At 41.5% G+C, this 22,432-nt stretch overlaps 1 protein-coding gene across 3 annotated transcripts in view; it reads left to right on the top strand.

Annotated features, from left to right (window-relative positions):
• Positions 1–968: 968 nt before the first annotated feature.
• HECW1 (HECT, C2 and WW domain containing E3 ubiquitin protein ligase 1) overlaps positions 969–22,432 on the top strand; it is a 499,703-nt gene continuing 478,239 nt past the window's right edge. For 2 of the 3 annotated variants that reach the window (XM_073678211.1, XM_073678212.1), the window contains exon 1: positions 969–1,237. In XM_073678211.1, the coding sequence (XP_073534312.1) occupies positions 1,205–1,237 (33 nt within the window). In that variant the 5' untranslated portion in view covers positions 969–1,204. The remainder of the gene's footprint in view (positions 1,238–22,432) is intronic. The other variant, XM_073678213.1, reaches the window with a different exon arrangement.

The raw sequence follows: 22,432 nt of genomic DNA, 5'->3' as shown, positions 1-22,432 counted from the left end.
AGAGATTATTACAGGGTTGGTAGTAGTAGTAATTATCCCTTAATATACGATGAGGTGGAGTTCTGTAGAGATTATTACAGGACAGGTAGTAGTAGTTATCCCTTAGTATAAAATGAGGCGGAGTTCTATAGAGATTATTACAGGACAGGTAGTAGTAGTTATCCCTTAGTATAAAATGAGATGGAGTTCTGTAGAGATTATTACAGGACAGGTAGTAGTAGTTATCCCTTAGTATAAATTGGGATGGAGTTCTGTAGAGATTATTACAGGACAGGTAGTAGTAGTTATCCCTTAGTATTAGACGATATGGAGTTCTGTAGAGATTATTACAGGACAGGTAGTAGTAGCTATCCCTTAGTATAAGATGAGATGGAGTTCTGTAGAGATTATTATAGGACAGGTAGTAGTAGTTATACCTTAGTATTAGATGAGATGGAGTTCTGTAGAGATTATTACAGGACAGGTAGTAGTAGTTATCCCTTAGTATTAGACGATATGGAGTTCTGTAGAGATTATTACAGGACAGGTAGTAGTAGTTATCCCTTAGTATAAAATGGGATGGAGTTCTGTAGAGATTATTACAGGACAGGTAGTAGTAGTTATCCCTTAGTATAAGATGAGATGGAGTTCTGTAGAGATTATTACAGGACAGGTAGTAGTAGTTATCCCTTAGTATAAAATGAGGTGGAGTTCTGTAGAGATTATTACTGGACAGGACAGTCAGTAGTTAGTTCTATGGACTGTGGACATATATATAAGAAGGATCATATGGGGCACAGTATACAGGGCTCCATTCAGGGAGCTCAGTGCTTGGTAGTGCTTCTATACAGACAGGCTGCTCTGCAGACCCCTATACAGAGCTGGCAGGGCAGGTAGTGGTGGACCCCAGAGCAGCACAGGAGCTGAGGAGGAGGGCGGGATGAGAGGGGAGGAGAGGTAGGAGGGACAGGGGAGGACCTGTCAGCAGCTTGTGGTTGGTTGCAGCTTCCCTGGTACCTAGAGAGTGGAGGGTGCAGGGAGGGGGCAGTGTGCGGCATTATTAGAGCACATCTGCTGCCTGTGCTGGAATATGGTGCGTATATGACAAGGATTGCTGCACACATACAATACATCATCTAGAGGAGAGACCCCGGGAGCCTCCATTCCTGCTGCAGCCATGCCTGGCACGTGGTGGATGTAAGCCCTCAGCCTGGCACAGTGGATTATGATTTATTCTGCTCGGGCACTTATCATTCAGGTACAGTACCCTCTAATGACTGTGCTAGGCCCTCGCGTTTAACCCCTTGTGGTCCCAGGAGCAGGTCTCCAGACTGGGATGGTGTGTTTCCGGCAGTTAGCGGGTCACCCGCGTGTGCCCTGATGTTTGCCATGCAGTGCCCTGCCAGGCATGTAATGCACAATGCGGCTCTGTCCCACTGCATGGAGCAGCGATGAAAGTCTGTGAGTGGCAGTGAATGGGGTAAAGCGATTAGAGGCTGCTGCCCCCTCCCTCCCTTAGGATGGGTTGCTCAGCTGTATCCATTAGCACAAGCTATGATGCTATAGGCACAATGGCCTGACTATACATTGGCAAGTGATCCATATGGGTGACTCATATGCAGCTGGCCCAGGCTTTAAACAAAGAAATCCTGAATGCGGCTTCACTGGTGACAGCTGTGTCTTCGCATGTGACACTCGGCTTGTGGTGATGGTAGAGGTGTATGGCTGCTCACCCTGGGCTGTGGTGCCATAGGCAGCAGTCTTGGCTGTATTTTGTGCCATTGCAGGTGCTGCTACCAGTGGGCACAGGGAGGTGACTGTATCTGCAGGTAGGAAGGTTCAGCACTGGACAGCTCCCCATACAGCCTCTTCTAGCTGTGCCTCTGATTTCTGACTATAGATTGTAATGTCCAATGACAAACTGAGAGCTAACCTGTGTGCTGTGTTATGTGTGCTATACAGCAGACTGCCTCTCCTGCAAGCCCATGCAGAGAATGATACAGGAATCTGCAGTGAGCCAAGGCTTGCCATTACTAAGCCTCAGAGTAATGCATGTGTCTATATATACATGTATATGTATCTATACATCTGTACGCATGTAGATCAATCCATAATAGCACTCATGCCATTTATAACATAGTTTAATGTATTAAGTACATATAGGGCCTGGCAAGGTCAAAGTGAAAATGAGTATAAGAGACACACTACAAGGACAAAAAGGAGTTAACAGAGTTCAGTTGGGAGAATAGATTAATGCAGATTAATGTTAAATAATGTAAAGAACTTCTAACTATATTGCATCGGATGGATAGTATGTCATGTATCCAGAGTCACCTATACATCTGCACACAAACTTTCTTATTTATATGACATTCTGACTTTCAAAGAGCAGCTTCTGTATATATATATATATATATATATATATATATATATACATATATATATATATATATATATATATATGTATTATAAGCATTACATTGATTTTATTTGTACAGTACAAGTATACATTGAGTGGGCTATTATATATGCATATCCTATCCACAGGGGAGGTTAGAGTATATTAAACTTTTACATCCATTTAGGAGCTTCGAGCCCATGGATCAATTAACATGTACCCACAATATTTACAAGTTCCTATATGTACATATTGCATCCATAGAGCAGTTACCAACATATTGCATCCACAAAACATCTTATATGTACATAGGATGCCTATAGATCAGTTTATATATGTAGCATCCAAAGATAAGCATGTATGTACATAGGAACTTAGAGATCATACTAAGAACCGGGAGACACTCATTACAGGTGGAAGAAAGGCGATTATGGCAGCTAAACAGGAAAGGATTCTTTACAGTCAGAGCAGTCAGACTGTGGAATGCCGACCACAAGAAGTAGTAATGGCAGACACTATAACAGCTTTTATACAAGGGCTGGATGATTTCCTCAGTACAAATAATATTGTGGGTTATAGTTAAATTAGTGACAAAATGTACAATTGGTGGAGAAAGGTTGAACTTGATGCACCTAGGTCTTTATTCAACCTATGTAACTATGCACTATCAGCCAATGTATAGTCTCCATAGAAAGGCCTATATAAATATATATTATCTGGTGTACAGCTGATATAGTACACCTTAATAAGAAAACTGACGTCTATCTACAGTTCCTAAACTATACGGCCTTGCTCTACGTGTTTAGTTTTCATAGCCCTATTAGCATAAATAAATGCTGGGGAACAAAATAATCCTAAATGGCTGATGGTAATAGCAGGGGTAACTAATTTAGGAGCTGAACTAGTCACAAACTCTTTAACCTGGTCATATCTAATTGCACTGTTGAACTATATATGATTTAATCTGGCAAGAGCTGGTTCATTGTGATGTGAGTGATTGGATGTGAAAATTCAGACCAGATTAACATCTTTAAATATATTAATTTCTGGTTGAATATCTGAGTCTTACTGGGATAACATCTGCGTCCTTTCATTCCCATCTGACACTACATGGGTCACAGAGCGCAGGCAATGACGCTACAATTAGTAGATGTGTTATTGTCCTTCTTGCTCAGGATGCCCGTAGCAGGTGGCCAACTCGAATCTGCGAACATGACCCAATACTACAGTTGTTACTGCGCAGTTTTCCTATGAAATAGGGCGATTGTTCTATTATTTGGGATTTACAACAGGAAGCATTCAATGAGTCACAGTACTTCACACAATCTTTCCCTAGTGTGACATTGTAGCTGTCTTCACACCACATATGTAGTTATAGGCAATGGAGGAATATGGAATGAATTCTCTGTTTTTGCATTTATGTAATAAAAATGATATACAAAGGCTACACATCCTTATATACTGAGCTTAAGGTATATTTTTGATCTGACCTGGATTCAATAGTCCTATGATATCAAGGGTCTTTCTTTTAGGAGGTAGTGTGTGCAGTTTTCATCCCGGAGACCTTGTGTGTATAAACAATGGGTGCTTGTTACCCACAAGAATCCATAGTCCGTGTGCCCTGCTTGCCTACAGTCATCCTACTGCTAGTTAAAATTGATCATTCTGATATAAAAATCATCAATATCATTTGTGCAGTTGTGAAACCTAATGTTGTCATTGACTTTTCCTACTGAATGGCATTACGGATTCAATTCAGCAGTATATGGTGGAATATGTACAATAACAGTATTGTTAATGCGAGCCATCCAGCGCTGATAACAATGTTTCCTACCAATCATTCAACAGAGGTTGATAACATTGTAACTTGTAAATAGGTTTAAAGCCTATAGAGAATAATGTGATGTCATTGCTACAAGACGTGTGACTATGCGCAAATGGGATTCACAGCATTGTTAGCATACCCCTAGTTGTGACCACCACCCCACCCCATGGCTCATGCCTTTATTAACTTAGCAGATCTGGGTCAATATACACGACGCACTGTAGTCATCACCTTGTCATCACTGAACCTACACGATCTCACTAGGTATCACAAGGTCTCACAGCTGTGATTAAAGGAGTGCTATTAATTTTCAATTATAGAATTATAGCTGTGAGATCTTGCTGTAAGTAGTAAAATATCACACGATTTGAAGTTGTGACTGATTGGTACATACAGTGGGGAAAATAAGTATTTGATACACTGCTAATTTTGTAAGTTTTCCCACCTACAAAGAATGGAGGGGTCTGTGATTTTTATCATAGGTACACTTCAACTGTGAGAGAAATATAATCTAAAAAAAATCCAGAAAATCACATTGTATGATTTTTACATAATTAATTTGCATTTTATTGCATGAAATAAGTATTTGATCACCTACCAATAGGAAGAATTCAGGCTCTCACAGACCTGTTAGATTTTCTTTAAGAAGCCCTCCTACTCTGCATTCATTACCTGTATTAATTGCACCTGTTTGAACACGTTACCTGTATAAAAGACACCTGTTTACACACTCAATAAATCACACTCCAACCTTTCCACCATGGCCAAGACCAAAGGGCTGTCTAAGGACACCAGGGACAAAATTATACACCTGCACGTGGCTGGGATGGGCTACAGGACAATAGGCAAGCAAATACTTATTTTCCCCACTGTATAACAAAATAAAAAATAAACACAAATTAGCTATAAAATTAATTAATTAAAGTCCAGCACTAACATATTGATGAACTGCCCATAGGTCTGCAATATGAGATCTGTGGAATTCTGACACCCCCACCGATTAGCAGACATCGGCGCTATCCAGATGTAAGCAATATTCGGAGCACTACACAGAGCTCTGTACATTGTTTACTGGCCATCTCCTTTTCAATGTACGCAGCTGTGGTGTCCACTGGCAGTAAAGGGCTCCTGTGCAAAAACAGTATATGAGCCCTTCGCAGTCCAACAGCTGATCATAATGCACAATTCCACCTGCCTTAGAGGTAGAAATGGGCCGCTTTACCTCTTGGGCCCCTGTGCGGCTGCACAGGTTGCACCAATGATATGCCGATACCAGAACAGATGTAATTTGATGTAGGTGCTGGGCGTCGGACCTCACATTCTCATATTGACCTATCCTATGGATAGTTTGTCAATATCTTAGTCCTGGACAACTTAAAACCAATAATAGGTGAAGAGAATAACATTTGTTATCTTATAAATGACCCAATTGCATCAATGAACCCTGGGTACCCATGACCCTATCACTGGTTTACTGGTGGTCCTTCCTTGGGCAAGTTTTATTAGGTACTTATAATTACATCCCGGGGCATCACGGAAGACTTGCCACTTCGGAGATGTTCTGATCCAGTCATCTCTTCTTCACAATTTGGCCCTTGTCATAGTCATTATTGTTTTTTTTCACTTTGAGGACATCACCTGCAATAACTGACTCTTCACTTGCTATTTAATATATCTCACCCCTTGATAGAAGCCTTTATAATGAAATAGTCAACTTTATTCATTTTACCTGTCACTGATTTTAATGTTATGACTGATCGGTGTACAAACAGTATCACCTAGTGTCTGCGTGAACAAATAATAGTTTATAGAACATGTGGCCAACATGGTACAGAGAAGGAGAAGCTGAGCAGAATGATATATAGGTTGGTTGGAAAAGATTGAAGACCTTGTATGTTCATGAGCTCAGTGGGCATAGAATTGTTTGTATTGGTCAAAAAATTGTCTTTTGTGTGAGGCATAAAGCCTGCTTTGTGACCTTTAATATTGCATAAAAGTGTTAGAAAGTAGGTATCATAAGTAATGATGTGCGACTGGTTCCAATGACAGTGACAGAACTGAATTCAGGTATTGATAGAATATTATTTGTATTATACCGTTAGCACTTGACCAGTCTGTCCATCAGCCTCGTCCAATAGAAAAAAAAGCTTTCCCATGTGCAGTGCTTTCCTATTGGGGGAGGCTGATGGACAAGTTTGGTTTTATGTTCCTCCATCCACTGACATTTTGTGGAGAGGAGAACTGTGCAATCTGTGAGGAAGGCAGAACTAACAAGTGGAGGAGGAGAACCTGTATCACTTATATATTAGTAGCACAAAATCAAAGCACATAAAAAGTCCAATGCCTATAACACAATACTTTGTTTGCATTTCCATCCCATTTGGTGTCAGGAATATTACAGCTTGTAGTACTATTCTTTAGTGATGAGTAGTGATGAGCGAGTATGTTCTGTTAACCCTTTCGGCGACCATGCTCGAGTGCTCGCCGAGTATCTTCAGCGTGCTCGGGTGTTATATTTTTGTCACTTAGTGCTCATGATTTGCAACTCTTTGACAGCTTTAATAAATGTGAGGAATGCGTAAGATACAGGCATTCCTCACATCTATTAAAGCTGTCAAACAGTCGCAAATCAAGCACACAGCCCGACTAAAACATAACACCCGACCACGCTGAAGATACTCGGGAAACACCCGAGCATGCTTGTAAATCTCAAGAAACGAGCATGCTCGCTCATCACTACTATCCTTACCTTCAACAGATAGGTAACTATAACTGAACCCAAAAGGATTCCAATAGGTCAATCGTGCACCATTAGGATCTGTTGTATGATTGATCCTGCATAGCTGCCAGTACTTCCTATAGTCTCCACTTACCTGCTGTTAGTTATTTTCAGTGCCGTCTATTGGTTGTTTTTTGTTGAGACAGTCATACTCACAAAGTATCTGAAATATACTGAAAGACAGGGATCCTCCTCTATTGGTGTTTATTCGCATGTAGCATTTTCACTGCATTTTTACAAGCGGAAAAAAACACAGAGTTTTACAGTAACTGCTAAATAAATAGATTTCTAAATTTTCTAACTCTTATTCACGTAGTACGTTTCTATTTTTCTTGTATTTTTTGAGCTGCGGTCAGTTTTTTTTAAACCACAGCATGTTAATTCTTTCAGCTTTCTTGCTGCATTTTTTTTACCCAATGAATTGAATGCATAAAAAATAACCTAAAACACATTAAAGAATGCATGAAAGATACATAAAAAATAAAAATAATGTGCTCAGCATTTTTGCTGCCAGCACTCTGCGTTTTTCAGGCGAAAAGCACCGTGTGAACATAACTTTGGCAGAATACAGAGTCGCTACAAAGAGAGGCTCCTGCTCTGGTTCAGCTGATAAGCATCTTTGGATTTCAATGACTGCCATAAAATACTATGGAAGAAATGATTTTTTAGATGCACTTTTCAGAAGTAACTGACCAGTCCATGAAAAAAATAGCTCCCCATCAGTCAAGCTCTATCCAGATATTGTTCTGAATAAGCAATCTTTAAGCTATATGTGACATCCTGGTTAGAGATGTAGCAGATTTAAAGTTTTTTTTAACAATGTTTTATCTGGCTTACAAAACTGATTTTAGGGCTAAACTTGTTATTATCATTAGTAATTTATCATGCATTTATTTCTAGTTTATACCCTAAGAGGGTTGTCTGCAATCACTCTATATTACTGCAGACTTCTTAATCCTTACAGTGTGCACCACCCATTGTTAGCATTCTCTGGTGTTACTGCTGAGGCCGGACTGTCACGTGATTGCAAGTATGGGATTTGCTTATTTCCGACCACATTCCAACTAGCCTTGCTCAATTCACTTGTATTGAATGAAGCAGAACATGTCTAGTCGGCATCCGACCATTTGTATACAAATGGCATGTGATGGCAGACTTTCGCCACAAGAACAGACAAACCCTTTAAGGCCACGACCCCACTATTAGTATTTGGTTAGTATTCGGTCAGTATTTTTTCTCAGGGGTGGGAGACAAAACCAGGAGTGGGTGATAAATGCAGAATTGGTGACTTGTTTCTATTATACCTTTTCTCTGATTGTTCCTCACCTCGTTTTGGATCCGACTCCTGAGAAACAATACTGACCGAATACTGACCAAATACTGATAGTGGGGCCGTGGTCTAACAGTGTCTATACTCAGTATAGCTTCAGTAATTCTGACCTCTGATATGCATTGATGACAACTCACAAGATATAGTTTGAGCAAAAATGTGCTCATTTGCATTGCAGAGGTCATCGAAACTGATGAAATATTTTACACATAACTGATAACGGCGGCGTAACATAGAACTGAATCCCCTGACAGTCTTATGTCGATGCTTCCCTGGTTCCTTACCAGTCTCTGTGTCCAGTCGACACTACATTTGGCCGTTGAGGTCACATCATATTAGCACATCTTTGTGGGAGCTGAGTCAACCTGGATCATCAGGAAACAAAGCAAGCGTCTGCTCAAGAGCATCAGGGGATAAGTAAGGTGATTATTATGCCTTTTGTCATTTGATATGGTTATCAGAAGTTTTAAAAAATACTTTTAAGTGACAAATGTAGCAGTTTTCAAATGGCAAAATTAACTTGAGTACAGCTCAGTGTCTGTAATGAAATCTCAAGTCCAGTTACATCCTGATCAGTCAGAATTGTAGTTCTTCTGCCTTCAGCACATTCAAGCTATTCAATACATTCGTGAATCAGATGCTCACGCATTAGTAGCAGGAGTGCAGGAAATATCTGATTTAGGAGTTATTTAGGAGAACACATTCTGTTCATCCTGTTTAGATAATTAAAGTCTATTTAGTGTTCCTGTGTGCTATAGCTATATGCTATGTGCTATATAGTGAGTGACTGCAGTCACCTTCCTGAAATTGCAGTGTCATACAGTATGATGACAAAGGTAAAATCATGAATGTAATACTTTGCAGAATTGGAAAAAATATAAAATGACATAAGGAACACACAAGCACATTACTTATACATTGCGTTTTAGGACGAAGTGTGAGGGGCGCGATACAGGGATTATCTATTTTATTTTCACTCTTATGTTTCACGCTCAGACCCTACAATAAGGAATGTGTCTGTTTTGCCTGTGGTGGTCTTTTACTAATATGCAGAGGAATACCCACCTGAAAAGTAAAAATTGTCAGCTGTGGAGAGGGAGACAAGCCTCTGCCAGACAACTCTGTCTCCTCCATATTCTTATTTCCTTACTGTACAAACAGATCATAGTTGTTTTCCCTCACATCTGCCATTGGGAGGCAGTCGGGAGGCCTCCATGTTCATTAGATTGTTGGCAGATACATAAATCCAATGTGTATGGATGGATTCACTCACTTTTCTTGGTGAATTGATTACTTTTAAATGGGGATTTTGTGTCGATGCATTTATAGATGCCTTTGTCCTTTAAAATGGGCTCAGAAAAGCAGCATGAAAAGAACATGACACCAAGTCTCACACATAGAAAACCATACCTCATTGTAGAGCAGAACGCAGCGACAATGTGGACAGTGTGCAGGCAGCGGACAATGCATGTCTAGTCGGCATGTTACTTATGGGAATGTGCTGGAATAAATGGAGACAGCCCTTCCAGTGGCTTATAAATCATCGCTTTTACGTACTACTCAATGGAATTGTTACTTTGCATGGTTCTCCGTTTTGACGGATTGGTAACAGTCAGAGGATGTCATTATTATTAACAGCACAGCAGGCTGTCGGAAATCCTTCAGAGCGTAGTAAAGATTTAATTGTGTACTAGCAAACAGGAATGCATTAAAGAGATGCAAATATGTTTCTTCTTTTGTAGATAATTATGCATCTGAAAAGTGCCAGTTAAAAATGGATCAACAAATGTATTATTACTATTAATGCAAGTGCCAATGTTTCTATTCTTTTAATACCACAAATACTATTGCTTCTATTTATAACAGTGACATCCATGGGTCAAAATAATCCTGCACTTCTCTGAAAACTGCCAGCTTGACACTAAATTAACAATCATTTGTACCAAACATAACAATATCATAAGAATATGCCGTCCATCAGGGCTCTCGTTCTCAGGTTTATTGTTGGCCTGATCTGTGTTAGTAGGACCCTGAGCTATTACAATTGCCTTTTCATTGACTGTTCTTTTTATTGGCTATTTTTCTTTCTTTTAAATTGGCTTTTCCTGTTTTGTCATGCTTAAAATAATGTAATTCCCATCTAAATAAATCCTGGATTTAAAGGTTAGCTAATATTTTAGAGTATTATTAAAGAGGTTGTCCACTACTTTTACATTGGTGATCTATTCTTAGGATAAGTCATCAATGTCTGATCGGTCAGGGTCCGACACCCGGCACTCTTGCCGAGCAGCTGTTATTGGTGTTGACGGCCGCCGGCTGGAAATACTTGCTGAGCTGCTGTGTGGCTGCAGCAGGGTACTACACATCTACCTCCTATTGATTTGAATAGGAGGCGGATATGTAGTACCAAGCCCCGGCCACAACAAGTAGACAGAGCAGCTCACAAGTGAGTATTTCCTGCCGGCAGTCGTCAACGCCGATAACAGCTGCTCGGCAAGAGTGCCGGGTGTCGGACCCCGACCGATCAGATATTGATGACCTATCTCAAAGATAGGTCATCAATGTAAAAGTAGTGGATAACTTCTTTAAAGCCAACACTGTATTCATACCAACCGTTTGAGTATTCCAACTGCTGAATGGCAAACCGAGGCTGCTTTGTACTTTGTACATGAAAGGCCTATAAGCTCAGGTCCTCTGTGCATTCTGCCAGGAGGCACTCATTATGGGTGGAAGAAAGGCGATTCCGGCAGCTAAATAGGAAAGGGTTCTTTACAGTCAGAGCAGTCAGCAGTGGCATGCCGACCACAAGAGATAGTGATGGCCGACACTAGAACAGCTTTAAAAAAAGGGCAGGATCTTTTTCTCATAACAAATAACATTGTGGGTTATAAATAATCTAGTGATAGGGAATGTATAACTGGTGGAGAAAGGCTGAACTTGATGGACCTAAATCATTTTCTGAACCTATAAAACTATGTAGCTATGTAACTCATTTGATATTCAGATTTATTTTTAAAGATAGTGAAATTAGTACAGTGAAAAATGGTCACCTAAAGGAGTGGAGCTTTGAAAGAATAGGGCTGATTAGCATATGATGTGGCTAATTAAGGATGTAACAGAAAAATCAGGTCAAGGTGAAGAAGAGTATTTTTAAGTAAAGTGATATTTTGGAAGGACCTTTTGCTCATTGCATAGTTCCTCCAAAGGTCCTGGTGACTATGCAAATGTCCTGATTATTGAAGCATACTCATTATCATATACATAGAACCAGTTTGAGGTAATATGTGCTGTGTGACATGTTGCCTACCTGCTTTCTTCCCGTCAGATAGAACCAGTCCCGCCATTCTCAGCTCTTTCTTATTACTAAGACGGAATATACTTCTTTTGTGAATATCCATGTAGTCACCAAAGAATAGACTTTTTTATAGATTTCTTAATGAAACTGATGATCTCAAAAATACTGCTACAAATTAGCACTTCGGATTAAGATCAGCCATAAATGAGACTATATTCTGCTTGTTTTTAAGCACAGTTTAGTTTTTTAACTAGGAAAAGTTTTTTTGAATGATAACTACATAGATCATTTTATTCTACTATAACATTAAAAGATTAAATATAAAACCAAAATAATATTTATATTACGATAAGATAACAGGATGTACAGAATTCTGTAGACCTTGGAAGCAAGTTGGATTTTACCAATCCCCCTTAAACTCAAGAGACAGTTTATATTTTAGTGGCCAAGAAAGAAGAACAAATTTAATAAAAAAAAAAAAGTCAAGATATTAGGAACTAGGAACCATTTTCTAAGCTCACTGGTTAATTTTATCAACCCTGATTCAACAACCCTCCAGACAACTTAATGAGAACCTGACAGCAGGTACAGTATATAGGAGAGACCTGCCACTCAAAGGAAGTGGGATGGGTAGAACAGGCTGGGGATCAGCCTCTTGGACTAGCCACCCAAGCCACATGATCTATGGTAGTCTTTTATCGCTATGTTTTTCCTGAAATGCCGCAGTATTTCAGAGTCAAACATACTAGGCTGAAATGAGAATGCCAATGTCTGATTCATGCTGCCCGTGATTCACTTTAGATTCACTTTCAAGGGTTTGTCAGCATTCGTTAGAATCTTGTTAGTATTTTTCCTTAACAGTAATCTGATAACATAGTTTTCCACCACTTGGACTTCCAACAATCAGCTTTAATCGGTGGAGGAATTTAGCAATAAGTGTTCATACCTACAGCGCCACCACAATAAAGAATTGCATATTGCCCATGCAATTCAATAGGTTTTTGTTGTAATGTGGGACTTGACAGGTTCTACAGAAGTCATGTCACTCTTTGTAACGCTTTCCCTTTTGGCCAAGAGCTGAGGATCCTGAGCAGGAGAATCCCATTCATTAAGTTGGAACTTGCTAATAGCATATATCTAAGTGGGACAACCCAAATAAAGTGATCTTCTACATTTGGAGAAACTTGAAGGGGTTGTGTCATCACCTTTTTAATTTGAGCGCTCCTGAGAGAATTACTTTGATCCATTACTAAACACCTCCAGCAAACAGCTACTTTGTTCTAAGGGTAAAGTCATCCAATTATGCTTGGTGGATGGGGTCCCCCATTCACAAACACGTTATTGAGATAATATGCTGATTTCTTTATATAATGTTATTGATGGAATCACTTCTGTTATTCAGCAAGCATTTCACTTCACCTTTTTTATTGATACCGCTATGGCCTGCTATTGGTTTCTTCAGCTTTAACATGCAAAATGTGTCTGGATCCTAGAAGAACAAATAAGAAAAATGTTCCTGTGAACAGTAATGATTTGTTCATTTCTTCTTCCATCCTTGCATAGTACCAAAAACAAGATACTTCTGGCCTCTAGCACTCACGAATATTATGGCCAGTATTAGTATTAATGGTAGAACTCCTTTAAATAATATATGTTGGGTATTTTCAGATCTGTTTTAGTTGACGTGATCATTAACATCAATCTAGTTATAATTCCCGGTAATTAATTCTAATATCATCAAGTCGTATGTGTAATCAGTTTCAGATACTGGGAGAAAATGAGACAGGCACAGAAAAATTTGATACTTGTTTGGGTAGCACCAGCAATGTTAAAGATGGAAAATAGCACATATGAATAATGTATGATGCGAAAGAGCCTTTCTTTGGTTGCAGAGGAAAAGACAGCGATTGGAGAAATCTCAGGAGGCTCTGAAGGCTTAAAAAAAAGCTGAAAACGTTCTCATCTCCACAATGGAGAAATTTGATATCTTTTTAGAATGGGCTTCCTTCTGGAATCTGCAGCACAAATTGATATAGGGTTATTGTTAGACTGTAGATCTAAAGCGAAATGGAGGGAAAATAATGCAACATTCAATATGTTTTATTTCTTTCATTTTACAGACTTGAATGCCACTTTACATGTCTTTTCTTCTGCCTTCACACAAGAGTATTTTTAATTAATAATATATCTTTTTTGTTGATAATATGGAACTAATGTTAAACTATGAGACTATGCACATAGACTTATAAAATGATCACAGTTTGTGCACTCATTTTATTGGTTTTGGGAGGTAGAAAATGTTTATTAAAGTCTACAGAGAAACATGAAAATGTGGATGCATTTCTGCGTATATTACCTGCATGTCATCTCTATGGAATTTGTATATTAAAGGGGCTATATTATTGAGCCACCATTGATCCCGAGGACTGAGTCCCAATGTCCGGTGTAAATGAACCAGTAGAGCGTATGCTGATGACTTCTCTATGCGCTATTCACTTCTTTGGGTCTGTAGAAGCTGTATGGCACATGTGTTCTACCACATCGTTCACAAGGGACCCCCTTTTCATGAATTAGTAGGGGACCCAGCAATGAGGGATGGGATAACCCCTTTATCTATATAAAGGATAATTGTTACTAGCCATCAAATTACTGTCCAGTGTAGTGCATAAAAGGGTTCTAATGATTCGCTCAACTTTAATTGATTTACTTGATTGATTTACTTGATTTGATTGATTTACTTGATTTGATTGATTTACTTGATACATTGATGGTCTATCATTAGGATCACAGATCCACAGGATCACGCCCACTATTAATTGATGGCCTTCCCACAATATACCAAGATACTGTAGGATTACCATTTACAGAACCAATGTATAAAGCTGTAATACGGTAATTCAGTCTGGGGTGTAAGGTTCACACATAAACAGCCATTTCTGCTGTTAAGCAGGCTAGCTAGGCAGACATATTGTTGTAGATGTGGAGCCATGTAATGTCTCCATGACAATACTTCAACCTTAAAAGACAATGCTATTGTTACTCAACTGTTCCGGCTCAGGCGCTGGGTTCCCTTTGTGCAAGTCTACGACTGGGTTACTATGGTAACCTGACATCATCACCCAAGGCCTTTTAAGGCCGACTCAAACCAGCATGTGCTGTCCGAGTATTCGGTAAGCATAGCATTCAGTTACCACGTAGACTTCAGGAGTTTACCTCACCATCCACTTCACTGAGTCGGCTTATCATCTCTCCAGAACACTCCTGCTTGTTTATCAACTATCTGCAGTTAGAATTGTTTATACTCATGCTGTACATACCTACAATTTTGCTGAAACAGTGTGTACTCTTCTTTACAAGCAAGTAAACAGTTTGCCTATTCTTTCCAATGGTTAATCATTTTCCGTAGGCATAATTAACTATTCTCTGTTAATACTGGTGTTGCTCACAACTTCACTGCAACTTTCTCTGCAAGCAAGTATCCAGTTTGCATGTTCATCACACTTTTCCTGACAGTACGTCTCTGCCATTGACCATCTGTCTACTGATAGCATGGAACTCTGCCTTTAACCATTTGCTTTCTGCTAGTCTTGGATTAACTATACTTTTACAATTCACATGTATCTACACTCCTGGCTCTGTGTTTTGTGATGTTTCCTGCATACCTCTCTGTCCTGGTTTTCATTGATCTACATGCTTCCGGCAAGTACTACTTCGCTGCCCCATCTTCTTTGGTCCCAGTTGCTCACCCTAACCTGCGTCACAAGGCGAGCACATGAGAGCTGTCATCAGAACTTCTCAGTATTGTTGCCTTTGAGAATAATACTTCAAGTAACATTATTTCCGTTCAAAAGAAAAATATTAAAATGGATCTCACATTTTTAATATAATAAAGGAACTTTTTCCTCCTGTTCGATCTTGCTGAAATAACTACATGTAATACGAATATTTAGTATATAAGAACTAATCCACTCGCCACATTTAGACACTTTGGAAGTCTCCCATGCAGGATTACAGGAAGGCATTACGAATACGATTCAACATGGGGGATATTAGAAAGTGAGAGAATTTCTAATGCTCAACTATTTAACTGGATTCTGTCACTAGGTTCAACCCTCCTATCCTATGGGTAGGTGATAACTTGTTTTCATCAGACAACCCCTTTAATGTGTTCATCTGGCCACATGGTCTCTGATTCATGTACAATCTCTAGTACATTCCTGCATGAACAGCTTCTTTTACATGGTCAAATGAAAAAATGAAGATTGGAGATTTAGAAAGTCTATTGTCACTTTAACAATGATCGTTAGGTGGTTCATATGAACCATCCTTTGTGTGATTGTTTGTTTTCCCCCTTTTATGAATTGTCAGCCGCATGTGTCTGTTTATAATTGTATCCCTGCATAAAAGATGCAATCAAGGCAAAGCTAGTGTTTTTAGTTTGATTGTAGGCCAGGTTTACACTGGGCAATGATCAGGAATTACTGTCAATGCAACGATTCACCGTACGGTGTAAGTAGGGCCGGTTGCCAGATCGAATGTGGTAATGTTTTCACAGGAGTTTTTTTAGATCCATCTTACAGTTCCAGAGAAGTGAGCTTTTCTATTTAATGCACCCAATATGTTAATTTGTATTGTTTTTTACTTAGGGGGCGCTGTTCACTGGGTAATCATGCAGAACAGCCTAAAAAATGCCCTTAGGGTCTCCTCTGGTCAACGCCCACTTGATAAAGACCATAAAAGTTAGCATATTGATTGGACAAAACATGAAGGCTTATATCTCTGGAACTGTATGGCGGATTTAGAAAAAAAAAACAGCAAAAATTAGCCACATTTGACCTATTGACAAGTCCTCTTTAACAAGGAGACTTAGCTAACAATTTTGTCTGTTTTCCAAAAATCCCCAGTGAATTGCAGTTGGCATTGTATTCATGTTTTTACACAGTTCCTTGTTTTGAAGTAGATCTGAATGTATTTTTCTAATTCTAACATTATAGACAATTTCGTAAGTTCGCATGGTCAAATATTTCCAAAATCAGAGCATCAAAGACTATTATCTAATCTCTGATTATATCCATCTAAAATGCTTATTTAAAATTAAATTTAATAATTATGATTATTAGTAATTAAGAGAACCCGAGGAATCTCTTTCTTCAGAGAGATAGAACTTGACATATGGCTCCATTAAATGACATGTGATCTGGCAAAGTCTTACATTTTTTGTAGTCTTGATTTATTTGTCAGTGTAGTACACAAAAATCTGTAATAAATGTTACCATACTGATATCAATGTGGATTACTGCTTACTGATGTTGCAACTCATCTGATTTCAGAATGTATCACATTAACATACAGTACTGCAGAAATGTGCTCAGTGTTACCAGAAACTAGAGGTGCATCTCACTAAATTAGAATATCATCAAAAAGTTAATTTATTTCAATACAAAAAGTGAAACTCATATATTATATAGTCATTACAAACAGAGTGATCTATTTCTAGTGTTTATTTCTGTTAATTCTGATGATTATGGCTCACAGCCTGTGAAAACACAAAAGTCATTATCTCAGTAAATTAGAATACTTAATAACAACAGCTTGAAAATGTTTTTAAAATCCGAAATGTTGGCCTACTGAAATGTATGTTCAGTAAATACACTCAGTACTTGGTTGGGGCTCCATTTGCATCAATTACTGCATCAATGCGGCGTGGCATGGAGGCGATCAGCCTGTGGCACTGCTGAGGTGTTATGGAAGCCTAGGTTGCTTTGATAGCAGCCTTCAGCTCATCTGCATTGTTTGATCTGGTGTCTCTCATCTTCCTCTTGACAATACCCCATAGATTCTCTATGGGGTTAAGGTCAGGTGAGTTTGCTGGCCAATCAAGCACATTGATACTGTTGTTTGTAAACCAGGTATTGGTACTTTTGGCAGTGTGGACAGGTGCCAAGTCCTGCTGGAGAATGAAATTTCCATCTCCAAAAAGCTTGTCGGCAGAGGGAAGCATGAAGTGCTCTAAATTTCCTGGTAGACGGCTGCGCTGACTTTATTCTTGATAAAATACAGTGGACCTACACCAGCAGATGACATGGCTCCCCTAATCACTGATTGTGGAAACTTCACACTAGACCTCCAGCAGCTTGGATTGTGGCCTCTCCACTCTTCCTCCAGACTCTGGGACCTTGATTTCCAAATGAAATGCAAAATTTACTTTCATCTGAAAACAACATCTTGAACCACTGAGCAACAGTCCAGGTCTTTTTCTCCTTGGCTCAGATAAGACGCTTCTGGCATTGTCTATTGGTCATGAGTGGCTTGACACAAGGAATGCGACACTTGTAGCCCATGTCCTGGATAAGTCTGTGTGTGGTGGCTCTTGAAGCAAAGACTCCAGCAGCAGTCCACTCCTTGTGAATCTCCCCCAAATTTTTGAATGGCCTTTTCTTAACAATCCTTTCAAGGCTGCAGTTTTCCCGGTTGCTTCAGCACCTTTTTCTACCACACTTTTTCCTTCCACTCAACTTTCCATTAATATGCTTGGAAACAGCACTCTGTGAATAGCCAGTTTCTTTAACAATGACCTTTTGTGGCTTACCCTCCTTGTGGAGTGTGTCAATGACTGCCTCCTGGACATCTGTCAAGTCAGCAGTCTTCCCCATGATTGTGGAGCCTACTGAAACAGACTAAGGGACCTTTTTAAACTCATCGGAAGCCTTTGCAGGTGTTTTTTGTTAATTATTCTAATTTACTGAGATGATGACTTTTGTGTTTTCATTGACTGTAAGGCATAATAATCAACATTAACAGAAAAAAACACTTGAAATAGATCGCTCTGATTGTAATGACTCTATATAGTATATGAGTTTCACTTTTTGTATTTAATAACTGAAATAAATTAACTTTTTGATGATATTCTAATTTAGTGAGAAGCACTTTTATATTGTTCTTCAAAGGAATTTCAAATGAAAGTGTTTGAAAATGTCAGAAATATTGGAATGGAACTGGCACCATCTTGGTTATATAGGCAAAGTTGATCACATCCTAATGTCAATTGGGGTCATTGTGATCCTTTTCTTAAATCCAGTTGCTGGATGCGTTTCAGCAATTGGATTTATTCTTCTACCGACATAGACAGTGCACTGGTCCATTCCTATTCACCACTATTCTTCTTTCTTTAATACCCGATCAGCCGGCTGATCAGGAAGAAGTTTAAAGGAAACCTGTCAGGTCCCCCTTGCCCACAGAACCACCAGCAGTTGTGTCTGCATATATAAACACCCTGCCTAACAGTCCCTGTATTACATTACACACATAAACAGATCTTTAGAAAAAGTATTTCTAAAGTTTGTTTATTATATGCGGATATGTGCGTGATAACATAACTTACAAGCGCTGGCGTCATTGCTAGCGCTATACTTACCTTGCGCATGCGCGGCTTCTTCCCCTCTCATCATTGATCCTCTGAAGCCAGATGTACATGACGCGCCCCTGGGCCTGTGTCGCGCTGCGTTGCGCATGCGGGAGCTTACCCGGAGCCGGATCTCTTGAGGGTTGTAGTCTCGTGGCGGTGATCCGGTCCGTGCCCAGGGAGTCAGACTAAGTGGCGCTGTATTAGCGGTAGATGTTGGACGACTACGCCACCCGTTGAGTACAGCTAAGGAGCTGCTGCTGCAGGGCAGACCGCTGAGGCCGGTGGTAGGATTGTGCAGCGTGATAGTATAACCCCCAACGGGAGGGGTATGGCCTCAGGGCAGCCGACGTGGATGATGGGGGTAGCAGGAACCACTCAGAGACGGTACGGTGTAGTTCAGGGTCTTTACTGGTGACAACGATAGACCCTCCCGGAGTACTGGCTAGCGATTGGGGCCTGGTCAGTCCTTGAGCAGATGGGATCTCCCCTGGCCAGGCGGAGTTGTAGGCCTCCCAAACTAACGATACTCTTCTGGCTACCTTGCTAGAAGCGGGTATAAGTAGCCCACGTCCCTGAGTGTACCGTGTGGTGCTCACCCGTATGGCCGGTGACTCGGGGCCTTCTAGTAGCTTCCGCTCCACGACGGCGGTGCTGGTCCCACGCGTGTGACCGTGCCTTCGGGTTTCTGGGCCAGAGGACCTGCAATCCCCTGCCGGTCGGTTTCTGCTGCTGGATAGGAGTTAGTCCCCACAGCCTCGGACTCCGGGTCCGGTGATAACTTCTCAGTCAGAGCGAGCTCTGCAGCTGCCAGCCCCTGACTCCTTGTAGCACTGCTCCCACAGAGCTCCTGATGTTCTTTCCTATATCTGCTTCTCTGTCTCTACTTCTTCTCTACTCACTAACCCTGCCTCAGCCCTAGGTTTATATAGGGGAAGTTCTTCCCCTCCCAGGACTGGGCAGGAGGTGTGGCATGCACAGGATCCCTGACCAAGAGACCTCCCACCTGCTCTCAGACATAACATTGCTGTTACTGTGGAAACCAGACCCCTGGGGTGCCACATTCCCCCCTAGTGAAATTTAGTACTCCGGGACTAAACATATTTTTAGAAAAACATAACAAGGTATAAACAATAATAATAGTACAATAAGAAAAACATATAAAGATGGTCACGGCGTGTCCGCAACCGGGTGCAGTTTTTGAAGCAAAGCAAGGTGTCCATTTCACCAAAACAGGGAGACGTAACCAGGTAGGGGTCTGTCCTGCCCCGAGTCCTTAACAGTCTTTAGTCCGTCCTGGGTTACGCTCCAACTATACACAAAGGATTCCCGGTAAATCCACCAAAGACTCCTATAAATAACTAGAAACACAAAATTATACACAAGCAACAATAACAGACAAACATTAATAAAATAACTTAAACACTTAGATCCTCCAACGTGCGGGTAACTGGCCTCTAGTGGCCCTAGTGGACCTACGGAGCTGACTGTCTAGCCCTGAACTACAGGGTGTAGGAGCTGTCAAGGGTAAACTGGGCAGCTGTCTACCGGCTCTTTGGCTCACTAGGGGTACGGCAGGCTCACTATAAGCAGAGGGTTGATCCTCCTGTTCTGCTTGTGTGGAGTCTTCTGCCTCCTGGATCGGCTGCTCTTCCAGCTCTACCTGTTGCTCCGTAGGCACTTGGGATGCTGGTTGGAGGAACGTGAGGACGGGTACCACAACTGCACCATTGACTTGAGTCCAGGACCGAGGGAAGTCTCCGAGCACAGTACTAACCATATCTTCCCTTTCCTCTACGGGTCGATGGTCTTCTTGTTCCTCTTCAGGGTTCCGTAGCTGTTCATGACACTTCTTCAGGTGATCCCGGGATACAATGGCTATGGTCTCCCCTCCGTCTTTACTGATGGTACAGACTTTCGGGTTCTCGTGGCTTGAGGGCAGTACGGTGTACGGGTCCTTCTCCCACTGGTCGTCCAACTTGTGGAGCCGTCTTTTCCTCTTCAAGACCTGCTCTCCGGGTACCAGGGGAACAGCGGGAGCATACTGGTTGTAAGTTTTCTCTTGTCTTTCCCTAGCCTGACAGAGACTTCGCTCCACGCTCTCCTGTACTTTCCGGTACTGCTGCTGCCTCTCTGTGTCCCAGTCTGCTTCTGGTGAAGTGTCCTCGGGTGTCAGGACTCCCATTTCCAGGTCAACAGGTAACTTACCAGGTCTCACCCTCATTAGGTAAGCCGGGGTACAGTTGGTGGAACCTACCGGGATGTGGTTGTATAGGTCCACCAGATCGGGCAGCTTCTCAGGCCACAGACTGCGTTCTTCCAGGGGCAACGTTTTCAGGAGATCCATTACCACCTGGTTCATTTTCTCACAAAGTCCATTAGTTTGCGGATGATAGGGTGTCGTCCTTATCTTCCGGCAGCCATACAGATTGCAGAATTCCTGGAAGACCTCCGCTTCAAAGGCAGGTCCCTGGTCCGTCAGCACTTGGTCCGGGTACCCGTGTGGACGGCAGAAGTGCTGCTGGAAGGCTCTAGCTGCTGTTTGAGCCGTTAAGTCCTTGACGGGGACGACAACCAAGAACCGGGAGTAATGATCCACAATGGTTAACGCGTAGACGTAGCCACTTCTGCTTGGGGTCAGTTTTACATGATCCAAGGCTACCAGTTCCAACGGCTGCCGGGTGACGATGGACTGCAGGGGAGTCTTCTGGCTGGCACGGTCCTTCCTTCTTAGGTTGCACGGGCCACAGTCTCTGCACCACCTCTCGATGGTTCCCCTCATGCCTACCCAGTGGAACCGCCCACGCAGCAGGAACTCCAGCTTCTTCCATCCGAAGTGTCCAGCCCCGTCGTGGTATGCCTCCATCACCATGGCTGCGTCTCTCCGTGGCACCACTACTTGCCAGATTAGTTCATGCGTCCGGGAGTTAACCATTCTGCGGCACAACTTCCCCTTGTAAAGGAACAGTCGACTCTTCTCAGCCCACAGTTGCTTGGCTTCCTCCGGAGCGTCTGGGTCAAGGCGAGCCTCTGGCCGAGTCAGCATCTCTTTTACCAGCCGGACGGCAGGGTCACTGTCTTGCGTTTCCTCCCAGTCGTAGTGAGGCAAGGGGTTAAACGTAGCGGCTTGCTTACTCCTTACCCGATGGGAATACTGGATAGTCCCATGACGGTGGAACGCGGGGAGTTCGACTTCTTCCAGTCCCTCTGGATCTTCTCCTACGTCCGGTAGGTTTGGCATCCTGGACAGGGCGTCCGCGTTGGTATTGGAGCGTCCTGCCCGGTATTTGATTGTGAACTCGTAGTTGGACAGACGGGCCATCCATCTCTGCTCTAGGGCACCGAGTCTTGCCGTGTCCAGGTGTGTCAACGGGTTGTTATCCGTGTACACGGTGAACCGGGAAGAAGCGAGGTAGTGCTTAAA

Source organism: Phyllobates terribilis, unplaced genomic scaffold, assembly GCF_046119375.1.
Source record: "Phyllobates terribilis strain yellow unplaced genomic scaffold, ASM4611937v1 Scaffold_4__5_contigs__length_816908805, whole genome shotgun sequence".
Classification (NCBI taxonomy): Eukaryota; Metazoa; Chordata; class Amphibia; order Anura; family Dendrobatidae; genus Phyllobates; species Phyllobates terribilis.
The sequence above is the reverse complement of the archived record's forward strand: the minus strand, read 5'-3'. Positions and strand labels throughout refer to the sequence as shown.